The 27,224-nt window shown below is 40.9% G+C and overlaps 1 protein-coding gene across 5 annotated transcripts in view; it reads left to right on the forward strand.

Annotated features, from left to right (window-relative positions):
* BRCA1 (BRCA1, DNA repair associated) overlaps positions 1-27,224 on the forward strand; it is a 65,434-nt gene that overhangs the window by 6,181 nt on the left and 32,029 nt on the right. For 2 of the 5 annotated variants that reach the window (XM_019505365.1, XM_019505372.1), the window contains exons 2-13: positions 783-881; positions 3,256-3,309; positions 5,165-5,245; positions 5,801-5,889; positions 7,857-8,002; positions 8,923-9,031; positions 10,097-10,142; positions 14,887-15,026; positions 16,817-20,212; positions 20,968-21,053; positions 23,486-23,639; positions 26,722-26,854. In XM_019505365.1, coding sequence (XP_019360910.1) covers positions 802-881; positions 3,256-3,309; positions 5,165-5,245; positions 5,801-5,889; positions 7,857-8,002; positions 8,923-9,031; positions 10,097-10,142; positions 14,887-15,026; positions 16,817-20,212; positions 20,968-21,053; positions 23,486-23,639; positions 26,722-26,854 — 4,514 coding nt within the window. In that variant the 5' untranslated portion in view covers positions 783-801. Of the gene's footprint in view, positions 1-782; positions 942-3,255; positions 3,310-5,164; positions 5,246-5,800; positions 5,890-7,856; positions 8,003-8,922; positions 9,032-10,096; positions 10,143-14,886; positions 15,027-16,816; positions 20,213-20,967; positions 21,054-23,485; positions 23,640-26,721; positions 26,855-27,224 lie in introns of those variants that run through there. The other 3 variants (XM_019505389.1, XM_019505381.1, XM_019505399.1) reach the window with 3 other exon arrangements.

A 27,224-nucleotide genomic window follows, 5' to 3' on the forward strand; every position in this document is an offset into this window, starting at 1 on the left:
CCTTCCCCCCCCCCCCAAACACTATACTTATATTGTGTTTAAGAGCATTATAGCTTTATAAAGTTATAAAAAGTGCTCTAAATTACAGCACTGTAAAACTTCTGTACACACCCTAAATCTCCAGTGTGATCTATTTTCATGTCCCATCTGCCCTATTAACAAAAACTTAACATTGATACCCCTTGGACTTCTTGCATAAACACCACTGTTTTCTATTTTGCTTTATGTAGCTAGAAAGCCCTTGCCTTATTCAGATTTCTCTAACCTAAAGCCTCAAACAAACTAGTTCATCTATTAAATTAATGCTTCATTGGCAGGTGTGGGGGGAGAAAGGAGAACTTTTTTAGTAAGACCTATACGTGAGCACAAAAAGATCTTATTGAATCATTTTTTAAAACTTTCAGTATTGCCAACTCTCATGATTTTTGGTGTTGTTCTTAAAGACTCTGCTTCAGGAATGTGGAAAAACTTAGCTCTTGTAAAAAAAAATATATATGTAAATATATATAAAAGAAAGAGTTAAGTTTTTCACATTCTCAAAATGTAGACTTAAGAACAATGCCAAAAATCATGAAAGTTGGCAACGCTGCATTTTCAGTGCTATACTGGCCTTGTCTGTTTTTGTGTTCATTATTTCAAGTGTCTGTTCTGGATTGTAAGCTCCTCAGGCTCTTTGAGGAGCCTGGCATGTGGTCTGTATTAATGTAATAATGTCCATATTCAAGGCTGAGATGCATCAGATACCGTGCAGAAATAAATTGTAATGCTTTTCTTTTGGGTAGGGTATTTTGGAGCTGAAGGATGGACTTCTCTGTGGTTGCTCTTGGAGATGTGCAAAATGTACTTTCAGCTATGCAGAAGAATTTGGAATGTCCAATATGGTATGTCAAGGAAATGACCTGGATTTTACAGTGGGCTATAATATAACATTTTCTAAACTTGTGAGTTTTTTGTTCTTGTATATCCAAACACTATTTGTTATAGATACAATTGGCAAAATGCCCAGAATGTTGGGCCATTTGGAAAATGAATCCCTTTGCATCTCAGAAAATAGTGAAATAACGTTTTCCTGGTCAGATCTAAGCATGAAGTGCAGAGAAAACACTTCAGTACAGGCGGCAAATAAGTGCTAACAAATTCTGCCTGTGATAGTGACATATAAACCTCCTAGCCTCTTAACTCCTCAGTAAGAAAATCACTGCAATGTGTTTATGAGGTCACTTTCTTTGTGTCTCTAATTTAAGTGAGGCTCATAATCGTTTAAGACTAACAATGAATTGGAGCTCCAAAATTTAGGATCCCTGTTGATCTTCAGGCAAACTTGTAATTCCTGAGAAATGTGTATCTAGTATATTTTACAGATGTTAGCAAATGATTCAGGGAAGAAAGATATGATTCTAGGATTTTTTTTAAAATGAGCTTTTTTTTAGTGTTTGTTCAGTTTAAAAATTATCTCCTTAACCAATTAAAAATTCATCTGAATCAACTGCAGTGGAGATAATTTCTATTACAGAGTCACAGTGTAGATAAGCCAGTATTCTTTGCAGTAGAGCACTATAATGTCATGTCACTGGATTGTCATTAAGACATGTTATAATGGCAATAAATGGTGGCACAACAGAAATGAAAACATCATCGTGGCTTGCAGGAAAAATGCAATCAAGTTCAGTGGACAAGGTATTGCTGTCAGATCTGCCTGCTAGTTAGTTCCCACCGTGTTCTGTTCTCTGTGTGCATAGAACTTAAGGGAATGCAGAATATCGGGTCTGAGAGAAATTTGTCCCAATTTTACTGATACTTTCTGTTTAATTAAGGAATTCTGAAAGGCAACATGGATTCAAGAGTCTTAAAGCTAACAAAATATTTGGTCAACAATAACTGAAGGGGGGAAAAAGTGTAGTTTAATTTAACAGCCACCAAACCAGAGAAGCAGTAGATGGCAGTACTTCTGGAATCGATTAGCAGGTGCTGTACAATGGTGGCGGCAGTTATATAATGTGAACAGGCAAACCTATGGATACTTTCGGGGTTCAGCTGTTTAGCTTGCATTTTTATGGGAAACAGTCATAAAAGTGTAATGTTCTCTTACTACAGCAGTTTAAGTTATCGGTTAAAAAAGTTAGTTACCAGCATAAAAGCCAAGGATCCAGGAATAGAAGTTAATGCTGGTAACTAACTTTGGCTATTGTTACTATATATTGTATACTTTGCTATGAATTATTATTATTTAGACTGCCTTGTAGCAGAAATGACTGAGTTTATTTGAGCCATGTTTTCTCATCCAAGTCATCTTATCCAAGCCAATTATTATGGAATGTGAAAGCCTATCTTATCTTCTCAGTAATTCATGTTATTGCAAGCACATCTAACTTGTCCTGTACTCTCTGCACTGTCTGCCTATAAAAAACTGGTTTAAATTCAAGGTCTCAATCTTTATCCTAAGGCACTGAATATTTTGAATGTAGGATACCTAAAATAATCCCTATACATTTGAGACAATGACTGCAGATGAAAGTCCTACTTCTCTGGTATAATGGAACTGTTCACAGAAAGGATAAAACTTATTTGTGCAGGAGATCTGAACTTCCTTGGGCTCATGCAGGACTGGGGAGCAGCCTCTCACTGGCATTAAGAACCACCACAGACCTCTCTATCCTTTGTTCCAGGTGCAAGGTGCACACCTTTTGTCTTTGTTTTTGTTAAACAAAGTACACAGCAGAATGTTTTTATATTAAATTGTATAAACAAGAAAAGAAAAATCCAGCCTCCCAGCTCTTCCTTAGTGAGAAGAGGAGAAAAAAGAAATGCACTTCACAGATGCTAATATCACTTCAGCATACAGGGAAAGTGCTCTTACTGCAGGGATCAGAATTTTGTAAGGGCCTCAATGGAATATGTATTAAAGACTTGTCTTCCCAGCTTGTGCATGAGAAGTCAGCGTTAAAGATTAAGACGTCGCTGAAGAAAAAGTTGTCCCTTGTCATGCTGAATTGGAATCTTCAGAAAATGTACCTTATTGACAGAAGGAAAGAGAGAGAGTTGTGTGGGGGCAAAAAACAAATAGTGTACACTGCGGGCAAAGGCAGATACTTTGCTTGGCTCTTAACTGAAATAACATAATTTGTGTTTTTCTTGGCAATTTTTTTATTTAATTCTTGTTGAATAAAGTTTTTGTATTTATGAATTATATATTTTTGCTTTATTTTTGTTACAAGTAAGTGAATTGAGGTTGTGTTTGTTTTTGTTTTTTTCCAGTTTGGAAGTGATGAAAGAGCCAGTCTCAACAAAATGTGACCACATATTCTGCAGGTATGCCTTCAGAATTTCTTTAGTCCACATGACTAAAGGTTCCACTATCTTATATAAACTTTCTCCCATTACTTCTAATGGAATAGACTCCTTTGGTGCATTTACACATGCGCTTCACTGAGGAGTAGGCTAATTGGCTCCATAGTAAAGTGTCACCATCTATACGTGCATCAGTATTAGGGCACAGTAAATTAATTAACTCCACCATAAGATAATACTGCCAGGAACAGTACTATCCTACAGCAGAGTAATTTACTGAGCTGAAACTCTTGCATAGCCACTGACCGTGGTCACAGTTTACACCCAGGCAGCAGGGAGACGGACTCCTGCCTGCTGCCTAGCCACATGGCTCTGCACTTGCAGCACCCTTGTGCCCCAGCCAGCTCCTCTGATGCTGCCACCTGGAGCCCGGAGCTGAGTCCCCATGCCTGCTGCCAAGCCAGGCTTGTTCCATCCTGGCTCAAGTTGCTGCTTTTTCAGGTGCACGCATAGATGCTGTGCACAGAAGTAGTTTACTCCGGCTTTGCTTTGTAGATGCACTCCTTGTTAGTTAATTAATAGTTAGCTATATCAAAAGGAGAAAGTCACAGAATCCTAGAAAACTAGAGTTGGAAAGGACCTCAAGACCTCATCCAGTTCATCCCCTTGTTCAAACCAGGACCATCCCCAACTAGGTCATCCCAGCCAAGGCTTTGTCTAGCTGCGTCTTAAAAACCTCCAAGAATGGATATTACACAAGCGCTCTGGGTAACCTGTTCCAGTGTTATACTACCCTCCTAGTGAGAAAATTCTCCCTAATAGCTAACCTAAACTTCCCTTGCTGCAACTTGAGACTATTTCTCCTTGTTCTGTCATCTGCCACCACTGAGAACAGTAACTCCATCTTCATTGGAACCCCTGTTCAGGTAGTTTAAGGCTGTTATTAAACCCCCATGCAGTCTTTTCTTGTCTAAGCTAAATAAGCCCAGTTTCCTCAGCCTGTCCTCATAAGTCGTGTGCCCCAGCCCCATTGTTGCCCTCTGCTGGACAATTTGTTCATATCCGTTCTGTAGTGGGGAGTCCAAAACTGCACTACTCCAGATGTAGCCTCACCAGTGTTGAGTACAGGGAGATAATCACTTCCCTTGTCCTGCTGGCAACACACCTACCAGTACAGCCCAGTATGCCACTAGCCTTTTTGGCAACAGGGGCACACTGTTGGCTCATATATTCAGCTTATTGTCCACTGTAACCCCCAGGTCCTTTTCTGCAGAGCTGCTAGCCAGCCAGTCAGCCCCCAGCTTGTACCAGTGCATGGGATTGTATCGTCCTAAGCACAGGATTTGCATTTGTCCTTGTTGAACCTCATAAGATTTCTTTTGGCCCACTCCTCCAATTTGTCTGGGTCACTCTGAATCCTAGCTCTACCATCCAGTGTATCTACTACTGCCCCAGCTTGGTGTCATCTGAAAACTTGCTGAGGGTGCAGTCTATGCCATCTTTCAGGTCGTTGATGAAGATATTGAATAAAACTGGCCACAGGACCAACCCTGGGGCACTCCACTTGATACTGGCTGCCAACTAGACATCAAGCCATTGATTACTACTCTCTGAGCCCAGTGCTTCAGCCAGTTTTCTATCCAGTCTTTTCTAACTGAGAACTAGTGGCTCTTTCATAGACAATTTCAGATGTAAGTTGTTCAATTCATTTCCAGCTCAATTAGAATAAAACAAATGTTCAGCTTGCAAACATGTTTATACAGGTTTAAGGTTATTTTTATGAAAGAATACCCATCAAAATGGGTGCAGTTTTAGAAAAATAAACCCTTCTATTAAAAGAAGTTACCAGGCATGATGTTTCCTTCTCTCTTTATAGATTCTGTATGTTTAAACTTCTCAGCAAAAAGAAAAACAGTCTGGTACAGTGTCCAATGTGTAAAACTGAAGTTACCAAAAGGTAATGTATATGGGGGACTGTGGCATTGGGTGCAGAAGAAGCTGACTGAGCTCTTTTTTTAAGAGAGGATCCAGTGTCTAATGCAAATATCTTCACAAATAAGACACAAAATTATGAAAAGTGGAAACTTTGGAAGTATTGTCTCTATTTGAAATGCTCATCAGAGTTTCCAGAAGTATTGACAGTTCATTAGTGGCAACTCTTTTTGTCTGTGACTGTCTCTAAATTGTTGCATAGTTCATAGCAAATGTTTATGATGAACAGTGTTGCTAACAGATTTTACACAGACCCCTAAAGTTGCATTCAGTTAATTAAGTATAACAAATATAGTGAGCACTACATCTTGGGTTATTCTGAAATGAATGATGCTTTAACTAGTGATGGTGGCTACAACTTCTTGGGAAACTGTCCCCACTCAATTTGCATTACAGCTTTGCTTTCTACAGAGTAGAGCTCCCTGCCTTTTTTTGTTTAGCCCAAATTCTAAAGGAATTATTGGTAACCTACCCATACCTTTATCTTGGAAATGCATCTCTTGTGGTGGTATTTTTTCAGAAGTCTTCAGGAAAATCCCAGATTTAAGCAACTAATTGAAGGACTGTTGAAAACTATCCATGCTTTTGAACTTGATGCTGGAGTGAAGTGTAAGTGTATTATTTTTTTTCAAACACTTTCATTCATTATAAACTTACAGGACTTCTATCAGAATAATATACTCAAGCCTTAAGGTGCAAAACATCAGTGCGGGTAGTATTAAAGGTACACAAGTGATTTATTGGCAGAAGTTTGATTGAAAGCTGCTTGGCAAAAATCCCACCCAGCAGTTTCTTCGATATTGTTTTCTGTGTGTGCTGACTACCTTATTTTTACTGTTTATCTGAGAGATGGTTTAACGTATATTGTCTACTAATTTTAATTCTGTAAGTGTATGGCAAAAGTCTGTTTCTGTTCCTTTTCTGATGACTGCCCCTAAGCTGCCTTACTGACAGTCTTTTTTTTTTTTTCTTTTCCCTTCCTGTTATAGTTGCTTATAGAACAGGGGTAGGCAATGTTTTTTGGCCGGAGTGCTGAAAAACACCACAATGCCTACCTCGGAAGGTGCCGGAGTGCCGACATGGCAGCAAAAAAAAATGAGGGCAAGGGGTACATGGCAGGATGCCCTGCTTGTGCCCTGTGCCCCCCACTCAAAGCCCCTGCCCCAGCAGGGCTTGCAACATCCCAGTGGCCTGCTGGGAGTAGCCCAGGATCCCGGCTGCTACCAGGAGGCTCCAAACAGCTGTGCCAGGCTCCTGCATCAGCTACACACGGGCACATTCAGGCGCGCCTCTGAGCAGGTGATGGGGGAGGGGCCTGAGGCAGCACAGCCCCGGTCTGAGCCCGACACAGCTGTTTGGAGCCAGCCTGGGCTCTGGGCAGCTGCAGGTGCAGCAAGCAGTGGGCAGAGTGCAAACAGCTCTGCTGGGCTGCACATCTCCGGCATCAGCTCTGTGCTGGCAGCGACTGTGTGCACCTTGGGGTGGACAGCAAGGCAGAGCAGCCTGCCCCGAGGTGCCCGTGCAGTCTCCCCCAGCACGGAGCTGACACCAGAGCTGTGTAGCCCAGCAGAGCTGTTTGCACTCTGCTAGCTGCAGCTGCCAAGAGCCCGGGCTGGCTCTAAACAGCTGCGCCAGACTCATTACCTCCATGCCGGGAGCCGAGGAGAGACCAGGGTTGCGCTGCCTCCCCCACCACCCACTCCAAGGTGCACCTGCATGTGCCAGTGTGGAGCTGATGTAGGAGCCTGCGCAGGTGTTTGGAGTCCCCAGGCTGCAGCTGGCCCTGGCTCTGAGGAGCTGCTTCCAGCCAGGATCCCGGGCTGCTCCCAGCAGGCAGCTGGGATGCTGCAAGCCCTTCTGGGAGCAGCCTGGGCTCTGTCGCTGGCAGCAGCTACCCGGAGCCAGGGCCGGCTGCAGCCGGAAGTCTCCAAATAGCTGTGTCGTGGTGTGCCAAGCAAAATGGCCTCACATGCCATACTCGGCACATGTGCCAGGGGTTACTGACTCCTGTTATAGAACTTATGAGACAAGGTTGTGAGGCACTGCAGTGGTTGCATCTTAATTGCCACCTTCAAACATGTCATTCTGATATGAAATTTCATTTTTTTAGTACATGACTTGGAGTCATGTTTATTTGTATTTCAAGAGAGTGGGGTGTATTTTATGGGAGGATGGTTTGATCTGAAAAGCAGGACAGTTTCTCAGCATTGCATTTGTTTTTAGGGTGTTATGACGTTACTAGTTTTAGGGCTGGATCCTGCCAGCTGATCCATGTGCTCAGATTGGTTTGCAAGATTAAGGCCTTTGTAAATTTTATTACCTTTTTAAAGAAATTCTTAACAAATTTGATTTGGGACACTTCTGTAGTGCAGTGTTAATTCAGGTAGTTTTGCTCATTACTAACCTTAATAGATAAGGGCCTCTTGTGTTTATAGCAGATAACACTGATATGTTAAAAGATTTGTTATAGTTGTCTCTTATTAATGGCCATTTTATAAATAAACAAGAAACATTTTCTTATACCACAACAATGACAGTGTTCCTTTCCACCCCCTCCCACTGTTGTTTATTTTCAGTTTTAAACCATCAGGATTTTTCTAAAAAACCCATAGAAACCAGTTCTGCTGACACCCTCCGTAAAGAAAGTTGTGTCATCCAAAGTAAGGGCTACCGAAACAGACAAAAAAAAGTTAAAGAAAATGGACAAGCAAATCTTACCCTGGTAACTTTCTCTCTTTCCCCTTGCTTTCTTCCCTCTATCAGTTGGAATATAAGTTATTATTTTTACTAGGAACATTACTGTGAGCAAAATGTAAAGTGGCCAACAGCAAGTTGTTTTGTTTTATTACAGTTTGAGTCTGATTTTCTGATCTTCCTATATGATCTTCCCCTTAGGATAACTTACTTGAAAGAAATTGCTTGAATAAAATAGCTTTAATTGCCTTTAAATATTAAAGGTTATATTTTAGTTATCACTGGATTTACAACTCTGAGGCTTTTCCTACTCATGTATAACAGGGAAACTGAAAAGCATAACTATTAAAGGAACACCAGTGACTGGTTTATTTTTTTTAAACCAAACAAATGTATAAAATTACTTGATACGGTAATAGTGTCCGAAGAATAATTGATTTTCTTTTTCTTTTTTTTAGTAGGGCTAAACATTTTGTTTTAGGTCCTCGATGAATAGTGGCCACTGCAGTTAGGTTTCTTGATTGTTTGTTTTTGTGTTCATGTTTTGTATTGAATTTAAATATAGTTTTGTCTACTTGTAACCAAAAGATATTTTATAATGGGTACTGATTATGTTGAGCATAAGCATGTTCATAGTGTTTTTTGAACTGCTTTTTTTCTGTGCAAAATATAGCAGAGGTATAACTGAATGGTTTGCAATATTAAATGCATACAAATAGTGTCTATTGCACTAGAATATATTTTCTTAATTGCACAATATTCCTCAAGTAATTTAATCTAAATAAGTATACTGAATCACATACTTTAAAATTCCTTCCAGAACTTGAAGGCAAATTATTCTTCTTTTTACCCCCTAATCAAGAGAACATTCTGTGTCCTATGTAATACTGACTGGGCTTTTTTCCCCCCCTAAAATACATAACTACTTCCTATCTATTCTTTTACCAGCAGGGAACTATCACTGGTGTACAGCTTTCAGGCGACATGGTTAAGTGGAGTTCCCCAAGAAACAAAAAGAGAAAACTGGACTCTGATAAAATAATGTACATTGAATTTGGTAAGAGCAGCGGTTTATAACTGTTGATCTGAGGTATAATAAAACTTGTGTTGTTCCTCTCATCACCGATTCAAAAAAAGCTTTACATGCAATAATTCTTTTTTTAATAACGCATGAGCAAGAGGACAAGCAATGGAATTACAGGGCAAGGAACACAGAATTGATAAATGGAAGTAGTTTTCTCCCACAGCATGTAATTAATCCATAGAACCCACTGTGACAAGAAATCTATAAAGCTGAAAACTTAAGAATATTAAAAAAAAAAAAAGGAGGGGGGAATCTTTTTATAGATGTGAGGAAAATCCAGGGTTGCTGATGCTAAAATATTTCAGTCTTCATGACTTAAGCCTGAACTGTCCAACTTGAGTGCCTGGGGGCTGCACACTGCACTAGTAACATGCTCTGGGCTGCATGCTCAGGGGGTCACCATGTAGGAAGCGTGAGCTCCACCCCTGCCTAGCCATGCAGGCAGCAAAATCACCAGGTCCCTTGATATGCTGCCCTTCCCTAGAGACCCCATCTGGGCAGGAACCCATGAGCCACATGTTAAACCCTGATGGGCCACCAGTCAAATGGCCCTGGCTTAAGCCATTCTCTAATTATGAGAGAGAAGAATTAGATCTAGTATGGGAAGCTCTAGTATTCTATGTATGGCTACTGGGGATCTTTCTAGAGATGTAAAACTTTAAACAATCATGTAATGCATAAGTGCAGTGATCACTGGTTAGCCTACTGATTTATCCTTTAGTTTGGGCCTAGTCTGGGGCTATGGGGGGAGGTAAGCCACAAGGAGTCAGAAGGCAGCAGTGCCAGGGTGGGGTATAAAAAACCTAGTTCATGGCTTTGTTGGAGAAACTGTGTGTGTAGAGAGAAATCATTATATCCAGTGTAAAGTGGTTGTATAATCAAGCTGGATTTTATATATTATTAGTTGAAACCACATAATCCTGAGAAAATAGTTCATATATGCTTGTGTCAATAGAGTACACTGAAACCATAGCAAGTTCTGGTTTGCCTTTGTGTCCTCTCAGCCAAAGTGCTAATATCTGATTTGGTTTGTTTCAGGTTCTGATTCTTCCGAAGATCTCTTTAAAAAGGCAGGTGGTAGCAGGTAAGTTAAGGCAAATGATGTTGAAAATGTGGTCTTTTCTAGCTTAGCTCATCTAAGTTCATTTTGTTGGTTTTAAAGAACCAGATGTGCTGCAGTGTTGTGAAGAGGGACATAAAACAGTGTTAGACATCTTTGAAAGAATTTACTAAATGGACTTCAGCTGCCAATAAACATTATGTATGAAATGTTTGCTTCATGTCGGAAGGCTAGCCGTTAGGATTGTAGACAGTTAAACGACAATTCTATTTATACCATTTACCACCTACTATTTACCATTTAGTAACCTCTGGCAGGGACAGCTCCAGCCCCTTATATCTTCACCAGGCTCCTGGTTCTGCGTGGGCCCCAGGGTGCTGGCAGGGAGCCACAGGTGGGAGGCAGTGGGTGCCGCTGAGCCACTAAGGGGCAGTACACTGCCTGGTGCATGGTGGAAACAAGGGGATGGGGCCGGATCTTCCTGCTGGGGGTCACTAAACTAGGTATGAGCTATCGGTTAACCATTTAACTGATATAATTGGAGGAGGTTAAAAAGATAATTTCTTAACCAACATTTATATCCCAACTATTGAGGATTACACTACGTAGGTATATACTTAATTAAATCCAAATATGCAATGTCATCTTCTAGTCCCAGGAAGCTGTGCAGCTTCTGGACTCTCCAACAAAGTCTAAACATCCAAATGGTCCTCCTTCTATCTCCGTATATGCAGATCCCTGAATTGAAGCGCTGTGATAGAAGTCTGTCAAGGGTACATGCACAGATGCTCCTTTCAACAGTAAAATTAAATCTAATACTTGTAAAAAATGCTATTTTTGCTTCCTTCATACCATTGTTGTCCTGCATTACAGGCAACGCCCACTTAATGCTGTTTTGCTTAGCACCCATTTCACTGTGATACCTGGTTTCATTTAGCGCTCACGGGCTTCGCTGTAATGCTTATGGGTATCAGGCAGGGAGCATTGGCGGCGCACAGCCTCATCGCCATCTTTCCTCGTCAAAAATTCTCATGTACTGTGGTCTTTGGTGCTCTGTGCTTTTTCATGCTTGTGCCACTGTCTTGCTTCATTTTTTGAGTTGCACCAGAAGAAGGCTAAGAGCCTGTATGATGGTTTACAGAAAAATTTGCCTGAGGGGTCTGGTTCTGAGCCTTTTTATGCAAATAAGGGGTGGTTCAAAAGATTTAAGAGATGCAGCAACTTGCATAATATTTCTATTCAGGGGGAGGCTGCTAGTGCTGACACCCAAGCAGCTTCCAACTATAAAAATAAGCTTGTGGAAGTTATTGCGGAAGGGGGTTATATGCTTCAACAAGTCTTCAGTGCTGATGAGACAGGCCTCTTCTGGAAAAGGATGCCTTCTAGGACCTACATTTCCAGGGAGGAGAAGTCGGTGCCAGGTTTCAAGGTGTCCAAGGATTGACTTACTTTATTGCTTGGTGGTAATGCTGCAGGGGGTTTTAAATTGAAACCAATGCTTGTATACCACTCAGAAAACCCCAGGGCTCTCAAGGGTTATCTTAAAAGCGGTCTGCCAGTCATTTGGAAGTCTAACAAGAAGGCCTCGGTGACAGTGTAAGTCTTTCATAGTTGGTTTAGGGATTATTTTTGTCCTGCAGTTGATAAATGCTGTGCTGAGAACAATCTGTCCCACACGGCACTTCTCATTTTAGATAATGCACCAGGATATCCTACCACGCTTGATGACCTCAGGGATAATGTAAAAGTTGTTTTCCTGCCCCCAAATACCACCTCCATCATACAGCCGATGGACCAGGGTGTCATTGCTGCCTTTAAGTTAGGAGCAGGCAATTATTTCGGGTGGAGGGCCGCTTACTGAGTTTTGGCAAGCCATCAAGGGCCGCGTGGCAGGCAGCCAGGGGCAGGTTTCGTAGATTTCATAGACATTAGGGCTGGAAAGGACCTCAGAAAATCGAGGCTAGCCCCCTGCCCAAAGGGCAGGAAGTCAGCTGGGGTCATAGGATCCCAGCAAGATAAGTATCCAATTTGCTCTTGAAGGTGTTCAGTGTAGGTGCCTGAATCACGTCTGATGGCAGGCTGTTCCAGACCTTGGGGGCCCAGACAGTAAAGAAATTCTTCCTGATGTCCAGCCTGAAACAGTCTTGTAGTAGTTTATGACCATTTGACCTTGTCATCCCTTGGGGTGCTCTGGTGAACAAATGTTCCCCCAGATACTGGTGGTCACCCCTGATAAACTTATAGATGGCTATCAGATTACCCCTGAGCCTGCGCTTTTCCAGGCTAAAGAGCCCCATGGCTCTCAGCCTGTCGTCGTAAGGTCTGTTTTCCTGACCTCTGATCATGCATGTGGCTGCAGATAAATATTAATTTTCTAAATTTTTTAGGGACCCTGTGGGCCAGATCGAATGGCCTGGTGGGCCTTATCTAGCTCATGGGCTGCATTTTGCCCACCCCTGCTTTAAGGCTTATTACATAAGGAAAACATTTGCTCAGGCAGTCAGGGCTACAGAAGGAGAGGATGCTACAACCCTAAAAGAATTTTGGAACGACTATCATATCCGCAAGGCAATAGATAACATTTCAAGTGCCTGGGATGAAGTTGCCTCCAAAACAATGAATGGTGTCTGGCAAAAGCTTTGGGCAGATTGTGTCCAGGATTCCCACAAGGTTGAGGAACAGTGGTGACAATTCAGGACAATATCGTTGAGCTTGAAAGGAAAATTGGATTTGATGAACTTGAACCTGAGGATATTCAGGAGCTGATCGATTCCAACAGGGAGGAATTGAGCAATGAGGATCTCATTCAAACAGAGCAGCAGAGAAGCCAAGAGGAGGAGGAAGATGTTCAACCAGAAAGGGCTTTAACCAGCAAAGGCATGGCTGAAGCTTTCAAACTTCTTGAAGCTTTTCTTTCCTACTTTGCCCCTGACATGCAGCGTGGTTCTGCAGTTGAAAAAAGATTTAACAATGAAGTAAATTGTTACAGGCTGCTTTACGATGAAAAGAAGAAGCCCAAAGTGCAGCTATGAATGGATTCCTTCTTCAGGAATTGCATAACTCCAGTTTCAACCCCTGCAACCAGCCCTCAAAAAAATCCTCAGCCAAGCACTCCAAAATCCCCTGAAACTGACACTAACCCTGATAGCTCTCATTTGGAGTGCTGAAGGAAGCCAAAAGAGCAAAAAGTAAAACTGAAAGTGCATCTGTGCATACCGTTCATTATTTTATTTTGTAATTGTATACATTATTTCAAAGTTTAAAATGTTAAATAAAGTATTTGCATGCATTTAGATGTTTGAGTTAATTGATTTTAAAGAACTAGTGGGGGATTTCAGTGATTTCATAGTACGAACGGGGAGCTTCGAGAACAAATTATCTCTACTTACGTTCATTCCTTTGGGAGAATTGGTTTCACTTAACACTGTTTCGCTTAGCGCTTGGTTTTTCTGGAACCAATTAAGAGAGCGCTAAGCAGAGGTTGCCTGTACTTAGTTGCTGTAGCATGTAGTATAGTGGTTCTCAACCTTTTTAGGGTCAAGGCACCCCACCACCACTTCTGAATGAGGCAGTATCCCCAGCTGAGAACCTCTAGTGGTACTGCCTTGGCTAACCTGAGTGCTTCTCACTGGGCTCTGCTTATGGGAAGAACTGTGAACATCTTATGGAAACTGCCCCAGTGGCACAGCCAGCCTGGGAACTGCTGTGTCATGAACTAATGTAGTCCTCTTGCGTTAGGGCTCTGATAAGCCTAAAGCAGGAAGAAGCTGCCTCATGATGCCAGCTCTTTCTGGTATAGTGCCCCCAGTGCTCCTTCTGGAGCAAAAGCAGACAGGATAGTTCCATCTTTGCTTCTCTGGAAAGAGCTTAGAGGAGGATGCACCAGACAGCTGTATAGTATGCTGCCTGCTTTAGGCTGATTAGAGAAATGCAGAGCAGTTTTTTACTTGGCAGCTGCTGCAGCACCCCAATTGAAAACCATTGATGGAGTAAGTCTGTTACAATCACAATAGATAACTCTTGGTGTATATAGCATGTGTTAGTGCCATAAAAGCCTCCAGTAGATGCTGAAGCATTTGTAGCAGCGATTAAATGCATAACAGACACATTTGGCTAACATTTATTGTGGAATTTCACAGCAGAGTTGTGTGTTTCTTCCTGCCACTTTCATGAAGTCTGATTTTTTTTCTTTGAAGGGAAACGTAGTCTCAAGTGTTATCTGGCTCTGTTGTCATTTAGTGGTTATGTTGTGCAGGATTTTCACTTACAGGCCTTAGATCCTCACTGTGAGAATAGCAGAATTCTCCAAGCTCTCGAATGACTTTTTTTTGACGGGAGGGCAGCAATGAGAAGCTAGAGTGGTGCAGCTTCACCCCCTCTTTGTTGTGTGCTCCTCATGGCAGCTAGCAAAACTGTCCTCTGAAAGTTCTGGTCATGTTCAGTTCTACAGGGAGCAGAGTTCTAGAAAGAGAAGCCAGTTCAGGATGGATCTCTCTGGGAAAAGTGGGGTGTGTGCACACATACATGCATATGCACATGTACTTTGTTATGCTCATACAATATATGTCAGGAAAGTTCATCAAGAAAGGTTTCTCCAAATTCTGTGTGGGAGCTGAATTGATGAATGCAAATCCAGAGGGTGTTACATTGAGAGAAGTGGAATTAAGCCATTAACTAACTTCCTTTTTGCTCTTGAAAGCAGTCTCTTAGAACATTTTCATACCTGTCTGCCTGTGTTTTTTTGTTTCTTCACAATGCTTCTCAACAGGGCTCAAGACAAAGAAATGTTTCAGACTCCACCTGAAAAGCTTGAAGAACTGAAGTATGCTGAGAATGAAAGTGAAAGTCCACACAACGTGCAAGTTACCAACCTAGGTGGAAGAGAAATACTTCTTTCAGACTTCAGAGGTATATATTATATTTTCATAGGCAATAATACTTCGGTCCAAGATACAAAGATACAAAGAAAATTGACTGTATCGGAAATCAGCTTTTTTTGCCTGATGTGGGCGATAAATGCTCTGTGCATGTGTGCAGGTGCAGCACAACACATAGGCTATGAGGAGTATAGCCCGGCAGCTTGGAGAGCTGTGTCCGGCTGGTGAGTCTGTTGTGGTGGGAGGGGAGAAGGAGGAGGGAAGAGGCTTTGGGGTGGAGGGGCAGACCAAAGCCCCCATGGTGAGGGAGGGGCTGGGGCTGGGGCAAGGGCAGAAGCAGGCACTCCCCAACCGGGGCAGGGCAGGGCACGGGTTAGAGCTGCAGCTCATTCAGTGGGTGTGGGAGGGGCAGGTCCTGTAGCTACGCACACCCCGGGAGGGCACGGGGGGAGTATGTGCCCCTAGATCTGGGCAAGGCAGGCTGCTGCTGTGGGCTGGGGCCAGGGCTGCACTGGGATCTTCCTGCCAATAGTATTTATGGACAGGGGAGAAGTTTAAAAATGAGTACATTTGTTTGCATTGCTATACCAAATTTACTGGTATTTTATTGATAATATTGGCTAAAGTGTTAACCATCTGTTTGCAAGTTAAGGTAAAAAATTACGTGCATTTGTGCACTGGAACTGAGAAAAATGTAATGTAAATTAAATTTTTTTAATTCTCTATAGGTTCTTATGTAGTCTGTCATCACTGTAGTGTCGGAGTACTTTCCAATTGTGCAATAAGCAGCTTAATAAATGTCTGTTAAACACTGTCCATTCCTTCTCTTATCCTTTTTCAGAGGGAAAATTGTATGAGCAGCATAGCATTTTGTTGATTTTATTTATAAATTGAAGGAAGGTCACAGAGTCAACATTAACTCCCATTCCAAATGCAAGCGTTTTATGGCCTTTAGTTCCTGTGGGAGCTTTGCCCCAGTCTTGAACCAACCTTCAAGAAAGTGCTTTTCTACCCTTGCTCATGTTTGCATTCTCTCCTGCACCCATGAGCTCTGTTGTTTTATACATTTCTGTTTTGCCAGAGGAGCAGCATTTTTCTCTGTAGTTTGTGCCTTGGAAATTTCAGCCATCTTCTTAGGTTTCCTGGGCCTAGGCTACTGAACATCGTGAAGACAAAAGGACCAAGACCTTCAACTTGATTTAAACTACATACCTGATAGATGTTTCTATAATTAACTATTAATTAATGGTGTTTTTCTTGACTCTGTAGTCAAAGCCTCTTACAAGCTATTCTGCCATCTTCATCTGATAGACTTTCTATTCATTCCACATGCTCAATCTACATTGTTTTTTTTTTTTTAGTTTATTCATATTTTTTCATAGCTTCATGTCCAAAAATAAATTTTGAAGAATCAGCAGATGAAAGAATCATTGTAGTATAATGAAATAATCCTTCATAGAATTAACATTAAATCTGAGTAATGTGCTCACCTGGAAACCCAGAGAAATGAATTGACTTGGTATTAATTAGCTTTTGAAGGTTGAAGAAGAGGGAATAGAATAGTGTAGTGGGAGTAATGAAAACTCTGAAAGTAAATCTTATGGGAGAATGAGAGACAAGATAAGTCTAGAATAACTAACAGGAAATAGCTAATGAGTGTGTTAGGGGTATCAGGCTCGTATTTATGCTGATTTTCAGCTGTAGCTGCTTATTTTAATAACATTTTTATTTACAAACAAAATACCAGTTAAGGGCTTCATTAGCCTTGCATATGCAAAACATGAAATGCTTAATAATTTATCTCTTTTTTTGTATTTTCAGGTGAATGTGATTTCTCAGAGGAAGGCTTAGGAAGCAGTGAAGACATTCAAAATATCAGTGAAGACTTCCAAGCTGCTCAAGTGAATTTGTCTGAAGAGCGTTTAAAGAATAATCTCTCCATTTCTGCCTCAAACTTGCATGCAGAGCCATGTGACAGAACAGCCAATGTTACATCATCACAGAAAAAGGGCAGTAACAGTGGAAAAGAAATGAGTGCAGTGGGAGCTCAGTGCATCAGTAAAAGTGAAGAGCCTGGCTCACAGCACAGCCCTAAAAGCCAATCAGATAAAAACGAGGAAGCCAGTAGTGCTGCACAGTATGTAAAAACTTCTGAAACATTTGAACAAAAGTGTGACTCCTTACATGAAGAAATGTCTTCTGTGGAGCAGCAGCTGCAGCCTGAAGCTGTGCCCACTGATACTTTGAGCCAAGTTTCTAAGAAAAGACTGAAGAAAAGCATTCAGAAAGTCAATGATTGGTTTTCAAAAAGCAGTGAGGTGCTCTCTTGTTCCCCTCAGGATGATGGAGCAGCTGACATAGAAGAGGGAGGTTCATGTTTGTCAGACAGAGATTCCTTTATTTCGGAGAAGACTGACATAATGGTAAACTGCTTGGAAGTTGCAATGGAATGTGAAAATGAAAAGAGTTTATCAAAACCCAGTGTGCATAGCATTGAAAATAAAATATTTGGGAAAACTTATCAGAGAGGTAGAAAGTCTAATCGGCATGTTAATCTTGGAGTGGTACCCCAGAATACAGAAGTGGAAGAAGTTCCTTCTGATGTGCAGCACTTGGATAATTCCAGAACTGACAGATTAAAGCGAAAAAGAAAGACTCTCTGTGGCCTGCAACCTGGAGACTTCATCAAGAAAAGAGATGCAAAGGTTGTAGATGAGCCTGATTGCCTTGTTGCTGCAAGGGGAAAAGCTGGTGAAGATTCTTCTGTTGTTGGGGGAGATCCAGTTTGTGAGAAAAAAGGGGAAAATACTTCAGCAGAACTTCCTCTCAAGAAAGGAGAATTCATCTTTAAAAATGATGTTCAAAAGGTAATTGGTGACTGCACTGATGGAGAGCCAGAATTAAAGGTCTGTGACCAAAGGAATGCTAAAAAAGGACGTAGTTCTCTAACGGAGAGAAACAGACATTCGGCCAGAACCAAGCATACTCTACAGCTGGTAGTGAACAGAAACTCAAGTTCTCCTCATCAGACTGAGCTGCAGATTGATAGCTACCCAAGTAGTGAAGAATCAAAAAAAATTGATTCTGAACAGAGACAAGTTAGGCGCAGCAGAAGGCTTCAGTTACTGACTGGGGAAATGACAAAAGAAACCAGGAGAAGAGATGAGCCAAATGAGACATCAAGAAAGCAAGCCAATAAAAATGAAAGTTTTTCTTCTGGATTCCAGAGGGCTGTCTTGGTCAATGCCCCTGAATGCAAAGACCAGGTTGAACAGCAGGATATATTAAACCATAGCGTACCTTTGTCAGACTGTAATTTGAAAGGTACCAGTCTTGAAGCAAGCAAGGTACACGCTAGTCCTGAAACCTCTTTTACCATTATGGGAATTGAAAAAGATTTCTCAGATCCCTCACTACTACAACTTCAGGAAGCAAATGCTTGTTCTCTGTTGGCCAGTGCAGACACTCAAGGCAGCCACTCACTCCTGCAGCCATGTTCCACGAATGTTGAGGAAACTGCTGGTCCAGTACTAAACTCACCTGAAACTAAGCAGTGCACAGCTCCAGAACCCGACAAGAGCAAGTTACATGCTTGTTCACCCAAGGATAATGGATGCTATACAGGATATGATCCAGAAAGCTTCAAAAACCAAAAGATGACTGAAGCAAAAAGCATTTTAGAGTTAAACACAGAAACTGAAGATAGTGAGCTAGATGTACAGTACCTCCGTAATATGTTTAGACATACAAAACGATTGTCGTTTACTTTTCATTCTGGTCTAGTGAAGGAATCTGCAATAGAAAACACTGCTTCTGAAGCTGAAGGGAAGATGAGTACTACCCAGATAGAATACAGATATAACAGCAGAGATTTAAAAAATGATCCTCTGCATTTAAAAAAACCATCTGTAGGTCTGACTGGAGTCAGTGAGAGAGAGTCTAAAACCTGCCAAACAGCTAAAGATGTCTCTGGAAATGATACTGAATGCAGACACATTAGGGAGCATGGTGCAAACGCTTCACAAGTACAAAGTCAAGAACAATTTTTATCTTCAGCGAGGTTATTTGGTGCCAAAATTAAACATAAGAGCAGATTGCAAAAAAGAAAACAGTCAGCTGAAAAGACAGTGTCCTCTGAAATAGTGAGAGAAAGTGAGTTAAATTTGGACCTAAACCAATATAATGGAAGTCTAAGTGATCGGAATAATACAGAAGAGCCCATTTTCCAAGGAACTGGTTTAAGCATAATTAACGGAACAGGCTCCAGTTCAGAAAGCAATCAAGCAGAAAAAAATGAAGTAGCTGAAAACAAACAGCCAGTATTAAATGTTCAGCCTGAATCTATGCTGAATTGTCTAGCAGTTTGTCAACAAAGTCCTGCTGAATTTAGTTGCAAAATCTCGGAAAAGAAATGCAGTGAGGGGAAAGGCAAACAAGTAAAGAGTGATAAAGAACAAATAAACCAAGTTGCCAACATGTGGGTACCTGACTGTTTAATTTCAGAAGAAGCTCTGGAGCAACCCATAGAGGACACCAGTGGTTTTCCAGCACTGTCTGAGATGCCTGATGACTTAGTGTTTTCTGCTGAAGACCTTAAAGGTAATAACAGCTTTTGTGATGCTGATAGGAAAAACATTTCTGCTGTGTTTGTTAAAACAGATGAGAATGCACTGGTAAGAGACATCAATAGTGACAGCAGTAGCTCTAAGTCTAGGTCTCAGACCTTTGTTCGGAGATCTCGAAGAGCGGTGCAGAAACTGCAGTCCTCTGAAGAGGAGTCTAATGAGGATGAAGACTTACCATGTTTTCAGGAATTAATATTTGGCAAGTCATCAAGCACACACACTCAATCCCAAAAACAGAAGACGTCTGTGAGAAGATCTTCAAATCCCTCAGCACAGATTTTAGCACTGCAAAGTAGCAGCAGTGGCAGTGACAAAGTTGTACAGAAGATGCCTGAGGCCACCTTAAAAGAGGTGTGTGTTTCTCCAAGCCAAGAATCAGAATGCTCTGTTAACTTATTTTCTTCCCAGTCCAACATGTCAGAAGATTCAGCTAACAGACCAGAAGACCTGAGGCTAGTCCTTAGTACCAAAGAGAAGAAAAACTTCAGTGAAGGCAAAGAAGCTAGTCCACATGAAAATGAAGAGCTGAAAGGAAGAAAAAATCCTTTGCAAGATGAACACCAGGGGGACCCAAATTTGGAATCAAATATAGGTACAAATCAAGATTTACATCTTTGCTGCAATTCATTATTTGTACTACCAAACTGCTTAAAAGTCCTACTTCGATACTAGGACTACCCTGTATTGTGTATCTTACAAACACAGAACAAACAGTCCCTGCCCCCAGGAGGTTGCAATCAAGTTAAAACCATAATTTACTTCCTCGTGTTTTTCATTCTTGAAAATTAAATTCTCTATAGCAGGTACTAGGTGCAGGTTAATTCATATTGTAAGATGGCTCAACTCTTATTTAAAGGGAATACATTTCATATTAGAATATAATACCTGGATCTAGCAGTAAAGCTTCAGTGTTACTTCTATGGTTGTTTCCCCAGATTAAATGTAAATGAAGTAGAAGTGATTCCTCCCTCCTGTTCAACTGTTTAGGACTTTCTTCAACTGAAACAGAATTTTTAAATTCACAGAATAGTTGCATAAAGAGAAATACAGTCTTTCAAATGCTTCAGTAAGTTATTGTTTGGGATGCATTCTTAAGGTAAAAAGGTCAATAGCTTTTAAGTTCCATTAAGTTCCACGGTCCTTATTATAGGATTTTCAAAAAATGCTCAGATGAGTTAGGACATGAGCCATGTTGAAAGGAACATGAACTCCTAAGGTACTCAGATGCTTTTGAAAATGTCGCCCTCAATTCTGTTATGGCAGACTTACAGTAATGAGGGCCTGTTGTGAATGGGACAAGCTTTTAACAGTAGCTTTTGAAATATGAATCATAACTTCTTTTTAAAGGCGAGCCATCTGCATATGATAGTGAAGCCAGTCATCTGGGGGATTCATATGGATTATCCACTCAAAGCGAGATTCTTACTACACAGGTATGCAAGTTTACTCAAATATCATTGAAAAGCACTTAATGAACATCCTAGCCACAGCTGGTTAGCGTAAGTTCTCGAATATAGGCAACTGCAAAATTTATTAAATCCATATTGCTATAAGGAAAGAATTATGTTAGAAATTTATTTCAAGTACTTTACTATTCAGGATCACAGAGCTGCATTTATGCTATTATTTGTCAACTTTTGTCTTCTTTTATAAAGACATTCTACTACAATTGCTCATCACGGTGCTGATTTTTGACGCTTAGTTTTGGTGACGTCTGTTAATAAAATCCACTTCTTTACTTGATTAGTTCGGGAAACCTGGGCATCAAATTCCCAAAGATTGCATTGATAGGGAGTGATACTGGGTTTGCTTTAAAACATTTATCTGGGCTTATTCTGTCTTGAGTAGGAGACTGGACTAGATGACTTCATGAGGTTCCTTCTAGCCCAGGGGCAGGTAAAGTCTAGTCCACGGGCTGGATCAGAACTGCGGCAGACTCGATTTCCTAGCAGCCCTTGCCCACATCTCTGTGGCTGGCAGGGGCATGCAGGCAGCGGATTGTGGCTCTGACCTGGCTCTGGATCATGCTGTCACTGCCAAAAGATCCCAGCCGCGGTCCTAGAACGGCTTCCTGCACAATGGCGTGCCCTGCCAGCAGTGCTGGAGCCAGTCTCCATGGAAACCCTGGCCCCCACACTGTCACAGCCCTGCTACTCCTGGGGTTTCCATAGAAACTTGCTGTACTGTCATGGGCAGGGGCTGCTGGGAAATGGAGTCCGGCCAGCAGCCAGATGCACCATTTTGTTCACCCCTGTTCTAGCCCAACTTTCCTATGATCCTGTGCCACTAGGGAATAGCATTACGACCTAAAAGCCTTGTTGTCTTGGATTAATGGTTTGCTCCAGTGATTTATTAGAGGAATGTATTCCTTGCCTTCTCGAGCAGTGTTCCAAAACAAACCAATTACCTGAATTTAAAATATATACTTGTTGGTTGACCTTGGTCTAATTCCTGTTGATGAGTTGTCTTGCTGATCTTTTTCCAAGGCCTTTCTTACAATTAGGACACTATTGACAATCTCAGCCCAGTTCAAGGAGAACTGAGCTTCATTTTTCTTGAATGGTTTTTCCATTTTTCTATCCCGAATTGCAGGTAGTGCAAGTCATTCTTTATCCTAGTGCTGCACAGCTATGCTTTGGCTTTGCAATGCTGCAGCTTCAGTGGTGACTAAAAAGCCCAGAGTAGGCAAACCTTAATGCCTATGGATTGGGTTTGGTGCTGAAAAAATTCTAAAAAAGTGAAGAAGTCTAGTAAGTGATTTAGTAATGAGAGTGTTCCACATGATGGCAGTGGTGAAACTGAAAGTCTTGTTAACTGTTTTAGGAACCACCTTTGTCAAGCATGGAAAACATTTTGTAAGTTTGTAAAAGCATTCTCTGAAGCCATAAATTCTGCATAGTCTGAGAAGCTATACGGCATGATTTCAGGGGAGTGTGCGCAGTTTTCAAGAATCAAAAACAATATTAGAGAGGAAGGGATTTTTTTGTATTAGAAAATAATGTACAAGGGTTCCTAGTAATTTTGCAAAGCAAGCATATTAATTTCTGTACTACCTATTTCAAAATAAGTGTTGTTTAATACTTGTGTATAGGGAGGGACCTACCAAATTCACGAAGCCCTGGCATCCTGAAGTGGGAAGGTGGGGAGAGATTTTCATGACAGAGCAAGCCCGGGTGGGCAGATGGGAACCCCTCTAGCTGAGGGGTTCTAGAAATCCTGCTTCTCCCTGGAGATTGACAGGTGGCTACCTGTCGATCTCTGGGGAGGGGGGACTTCCAGGGCCCCTCTGCCAGAGGTGTGGGAGGTGGGGCCACTATACTCCACCTCAGAAGTAGTGCTGAATGTCATGCTGGAACTGCGAAATACAAAGGTACCCACTGTGAATTAGGTAGGTCCTCACTCATGTATGAATCCCAACATGGCTGGAATGTACTGGTATGTGCAGACTAAGATGAATGCGGTATGCGGGGGCCACTTTGTTAAACACACCTCCTATGGGGCATTCCACAGGCCAGAACGATTGAAAGAAGTAATATTCTTCTGTAACTTTACATGAAAGTAATCTTTCTACAGGAACCAACATTCACCCTTGCTCCTGTTTAATGAGGTTCTGACAACTTGGAATCTATGCCAGTATTCTGAACTAGCAGTTTTTTTTGTTTTTTTTTTTTATTTTGACATGAGATTTTGCAATAACAATTCCCAGTTACCTGAGAAAACAGTGTATACATGAATTAGGCCCCATGGTTTCAGTGAGAATCCTTCTACTGTTCCATTCACAAGTATTTTGTTACAGAAATTCATTTTTACTGTTTAGCAAATCACACTGGCTACTGGTGGCACAATGTTGTTTTTTCCATTGCAGCAGAAAAATGACATGCAAAACAACTTAAAAAAACTTCAGCAGGAAATGGCTGTGCTTGAAGCAGTGCTAGAACAGCATGGAAGTCAGGACTCTGAATTGCCATGTTCCAGTGTGGAAGGAGCAACTGCAACGGGACTGATGAGAACAGCAAGAGGTAAGCAGATAAGCAATGAAAATGATTTATGTATTAAACTGCTAGGTGGGAACTTCATTAATTATTTTTCCCTCAAAGAGCTTATATTTGGTTTGAACTTGCTTACTTTTAATATATTTTTGCTTAAAATCAGTTTGGTGTAATACACAGAATACAGCAATAGCCCTCTTTGTATTTGTGATTTCCATATTATGTTTCTTAGGCTATGAAATGCATTTCTTTGTTCTAGAGTACTCTCATTAGTCAACATATATTGATAAAGAATTTAAGTAGGTGATACTGAGCCATATGTTGCAGTTCTCTTGGACGTTATTCCAATTTGCCTTCTATCTATGAACTATGGATGGATCTAGGATTTTGAAAAGGAGAGTGCAGATGGTATGGTGCATCGTCACCAGGGATCCTAGTTTTCCACAGGAAGAAAGCAGAAAATCTCTATTTAAAAAACACAAAAACTTGCGTTTTTCTTTGACCTGAAACTGGCAGCATCCCGTGGAGAGAAGCACTGCTTCTGCTTTCTTTTATTTTTGCCATGGTTTTTGCCTCTTGGCCAATCAGTAGCTGGGTGGTGGGGGCGGGGCACACTGCTGATTGGCCTAGAGGCAAAAACCATGACAATAACAGCAGAAATGGAGCTGCTTGCTGCAGGATGCTGCTGCACTTTCGGTAGGTTGTGATAATATGCAGATTCCACAGTTTTCTGTAGTGAACAGAAAACTAGGAGCTCTGATCATGGCATATAACTAGAAACCCACTTAATTTGTGCTTTTTTGGATTTTGTGGAAATTGCAGAATTAACACACACAAAAAATCCTAAATAAAAATGCTGGCTCCCCAGTGGAAGCCAGCGGTCCTCACTGCTGGGAGGGGAAGGTGCTTGCTGGCAGGGCAGGATAAAGGACAGCAGACAAGATGGTGGTTGTCCCCTCATTCCTCCTCCCACCAGAACCTCTCCATCAATCAGTGCCAAGGGGCAGGGTGGCAGGAAGGGCAGCTAGCAATCAAGATGGCAGCTGCCCCTTCATCCTTCCTTCCCCCCCTTGGCCTCTCTGCTAGTCATTGCTGAGGGGTGGGGCTGATGCAAAATGCCCATGAAATCACTTCTGTGCACCATGAGCAGGCTACAGAAAATCTTGTTTTGCTGCAATTTAAGCATTTCCAGAGATTTTTATTGGGGTTTTAGAGGTTAAGCAATTTCAAAAAATCCAAGGCAACTGTCTATTAAAGTGTGGCAGCTGTTTTGATGCTCAGATTCCTGCAGATATTTAGCGCCATCATTTTGGGGGAGGGTCTTGAACAGATTTCCCTCACTTTAAGAGGCCCCAATGAGCTTTGCTGTGTTTCAGTTCCTAGTGTTTTCTCTTGATTGTTTTTTCCTTTTAGATACCTACTGAACAACTTATTCCCAGTATTTTAAATAGTAAGACTGACTATAATAAGGGCATGGTAAATTAGAGCTTATGTTAATAACATTTCAAATAAACTCCCCTTGCAGTATGCAGGACAGAAAAGGATGTAGCCAGATAGATGTAAACCTATGACTTCACAGTTCAGTTAATTTGAAGTTGCATTTTGCTCCATTTCTAAGCATATCTCCATTTGATTTTTTTTTCTTTTTAGCATTGATGAGCCTACACAAGTCTTACCAACAGTATGAGTTATAGGGTAGACAAATCATATATGTTCAATGGTAAAAACATAAGTGTCTACTTGTCAGGACAACTTACTGTTGGTAACATAACCGCAGATTAATTTGTGGTGATAAATGTACACTTTCAATAATGTAAAAAGCCTATTATTACTCATTGCTGTTCTGCTACCAGTTCCAATGGAAAAAGGGGATTCAAATGACTACTAGTACAACCTGGCTTTTTAATTATAGTCTTTTTGGTTTTGTGATCTGCTTTGCCTTTTCCATTTGGTTCTGTTCATCCACTTTTTACCATTTTCTTTTAAGTTCTTCATCTCGCATACTTTAGAAATACAGTAAATATGATTTAAATTCCTTTTTGTATCTTAACAGAAAAAGTGGTCATGCCAGCCCAGGGTAGACCAAATTGAGTAGAAATGCTATTCCTGATGGAGCTAGCTTTGAACTGAGTATTTATGTGACATTTTTTCATAGCACCTACCAAAGCTCATGCCTCTCTGAACCAGTTAGTCTTTAAAGTGCCACCCTACCTTGTGTGTGACATTTCTGAATCCAATAGGCTAAATTCATAAGATAACTGTAAATAGCATGTTTGAGGATTAAGCTAGGAAATCAATTATTAGTTTCCTTCAGGCTAGAAAATGACTTAAAACAAATTAATCAATATAGTCCTTGTTTACATTGTCATGCTAGAATGTGCATTTCAGGCTTCCTTGTAAAAGCTTAAAAACAATTACAGTTATTGTTGATTTGATAAAAATTGCAAGCATCTCCAAGCAATTAGGTGTTTGCCTTTCTAACCACTTACTGGTGAACAGAGATAAATCCCCAAAAACATGATAACAGAAATGTATAAAGTAGCAGGACTCTGCTTTGGGTCTGTTTGATAGTTCTACTTTTTTCAATATTATGTCCACCTAATTCATCAGGTGTAAATTATTTAGTATGTAAAATAAAATGTAGGTGTTTGCTGTGTTCAAATACTTAATGTCTTGTGTAGGTTGATTTGCTGGACACTGGGATTTTACAGTCTGAGAGAACTTTTACAGGAATTGGAAATTAATGTGGCTGTATTTTTGCAGGGTTAGTGCTATATTATAATCAGCAGAATACTGAAAGTTGCTTAAACTAATCTCATTTTGGAAGTAGAAATTTCAGTGGCACTAGTGGTTTACTCAAACAATATATGGTTATATTTCTGTGAGTACTTTTCCTAGAAGATTTTATTTGAGGTTTTTCTCTTGGTGTTGACAGTTACGTATGCCTGTTGCTTTACTTGATGCATTAAATTTGCTTTTTTAATTGGGAATATATTTTTCCTTCTAAAGCAAATCAGATACGTTTCTGGGTTGATGTTTCAAATAAATACTTGAATCTCACACTGAAAGTACATTTAAGAATGTGGTTTTTATTTTGCTTGGATTTTTGAAGGAGCAATGTTAACTTCAGAAGCAGATCTTGACAATCACAAAACCGGTAGTTCAGTAGGACTTCCACCTGATGAATTCCATGGAATGCCAAGTCATTGTTTCAACAGTAACAGCAAAGGACTAGAAGAGGAAGGGTAAATTCTGCTTTGTTTTTGGGTTGCTTTTTTATTGCTTTCTTTGGGAAAATTAGTCTTGTGAAACAAATGTCATGTTTGAATAATAATTTGATTTGAGATTCTACCTCTAACCAAAATATTTTAGTTTTTCTATTTTGTGGGGGTGAGGGTGCGAGTTGAGGGAGGTGTCTTTCTGCTTAGATTTTATGTAGCTTGTTCTGTCATCCCATGACAGTTAGCTGTTAGGTGCCTAGGTGTAGTCTGTTCTGCAGACCAGAAGCAGTGTTCTCCTCAGTCATTCTGTCTGCATCTCTTGATTCTTGCCTTGCACTTTGAGGCAGAAGATCATAGAATCATAGAAGTAGGTTTGGAAGGGACCTTGTAGATC

The sequence above is a fragment of the Gavialis gangeticus genome, unplaced genomic scaffold, assembly GCF_001723915.1.
Source record: "Gavialis gangeticus isolate Ggan-Ray unplaced genomic scaffold, GavGan_comp1, whole genome shotgun sequence".
Classification (NCBI taxonomy): domain Eukaryota; kingdom Metazoa; phylum Chordata; order Crocodylia; family Gavialidae; genus Gavialis; species Gavialis gangeticus.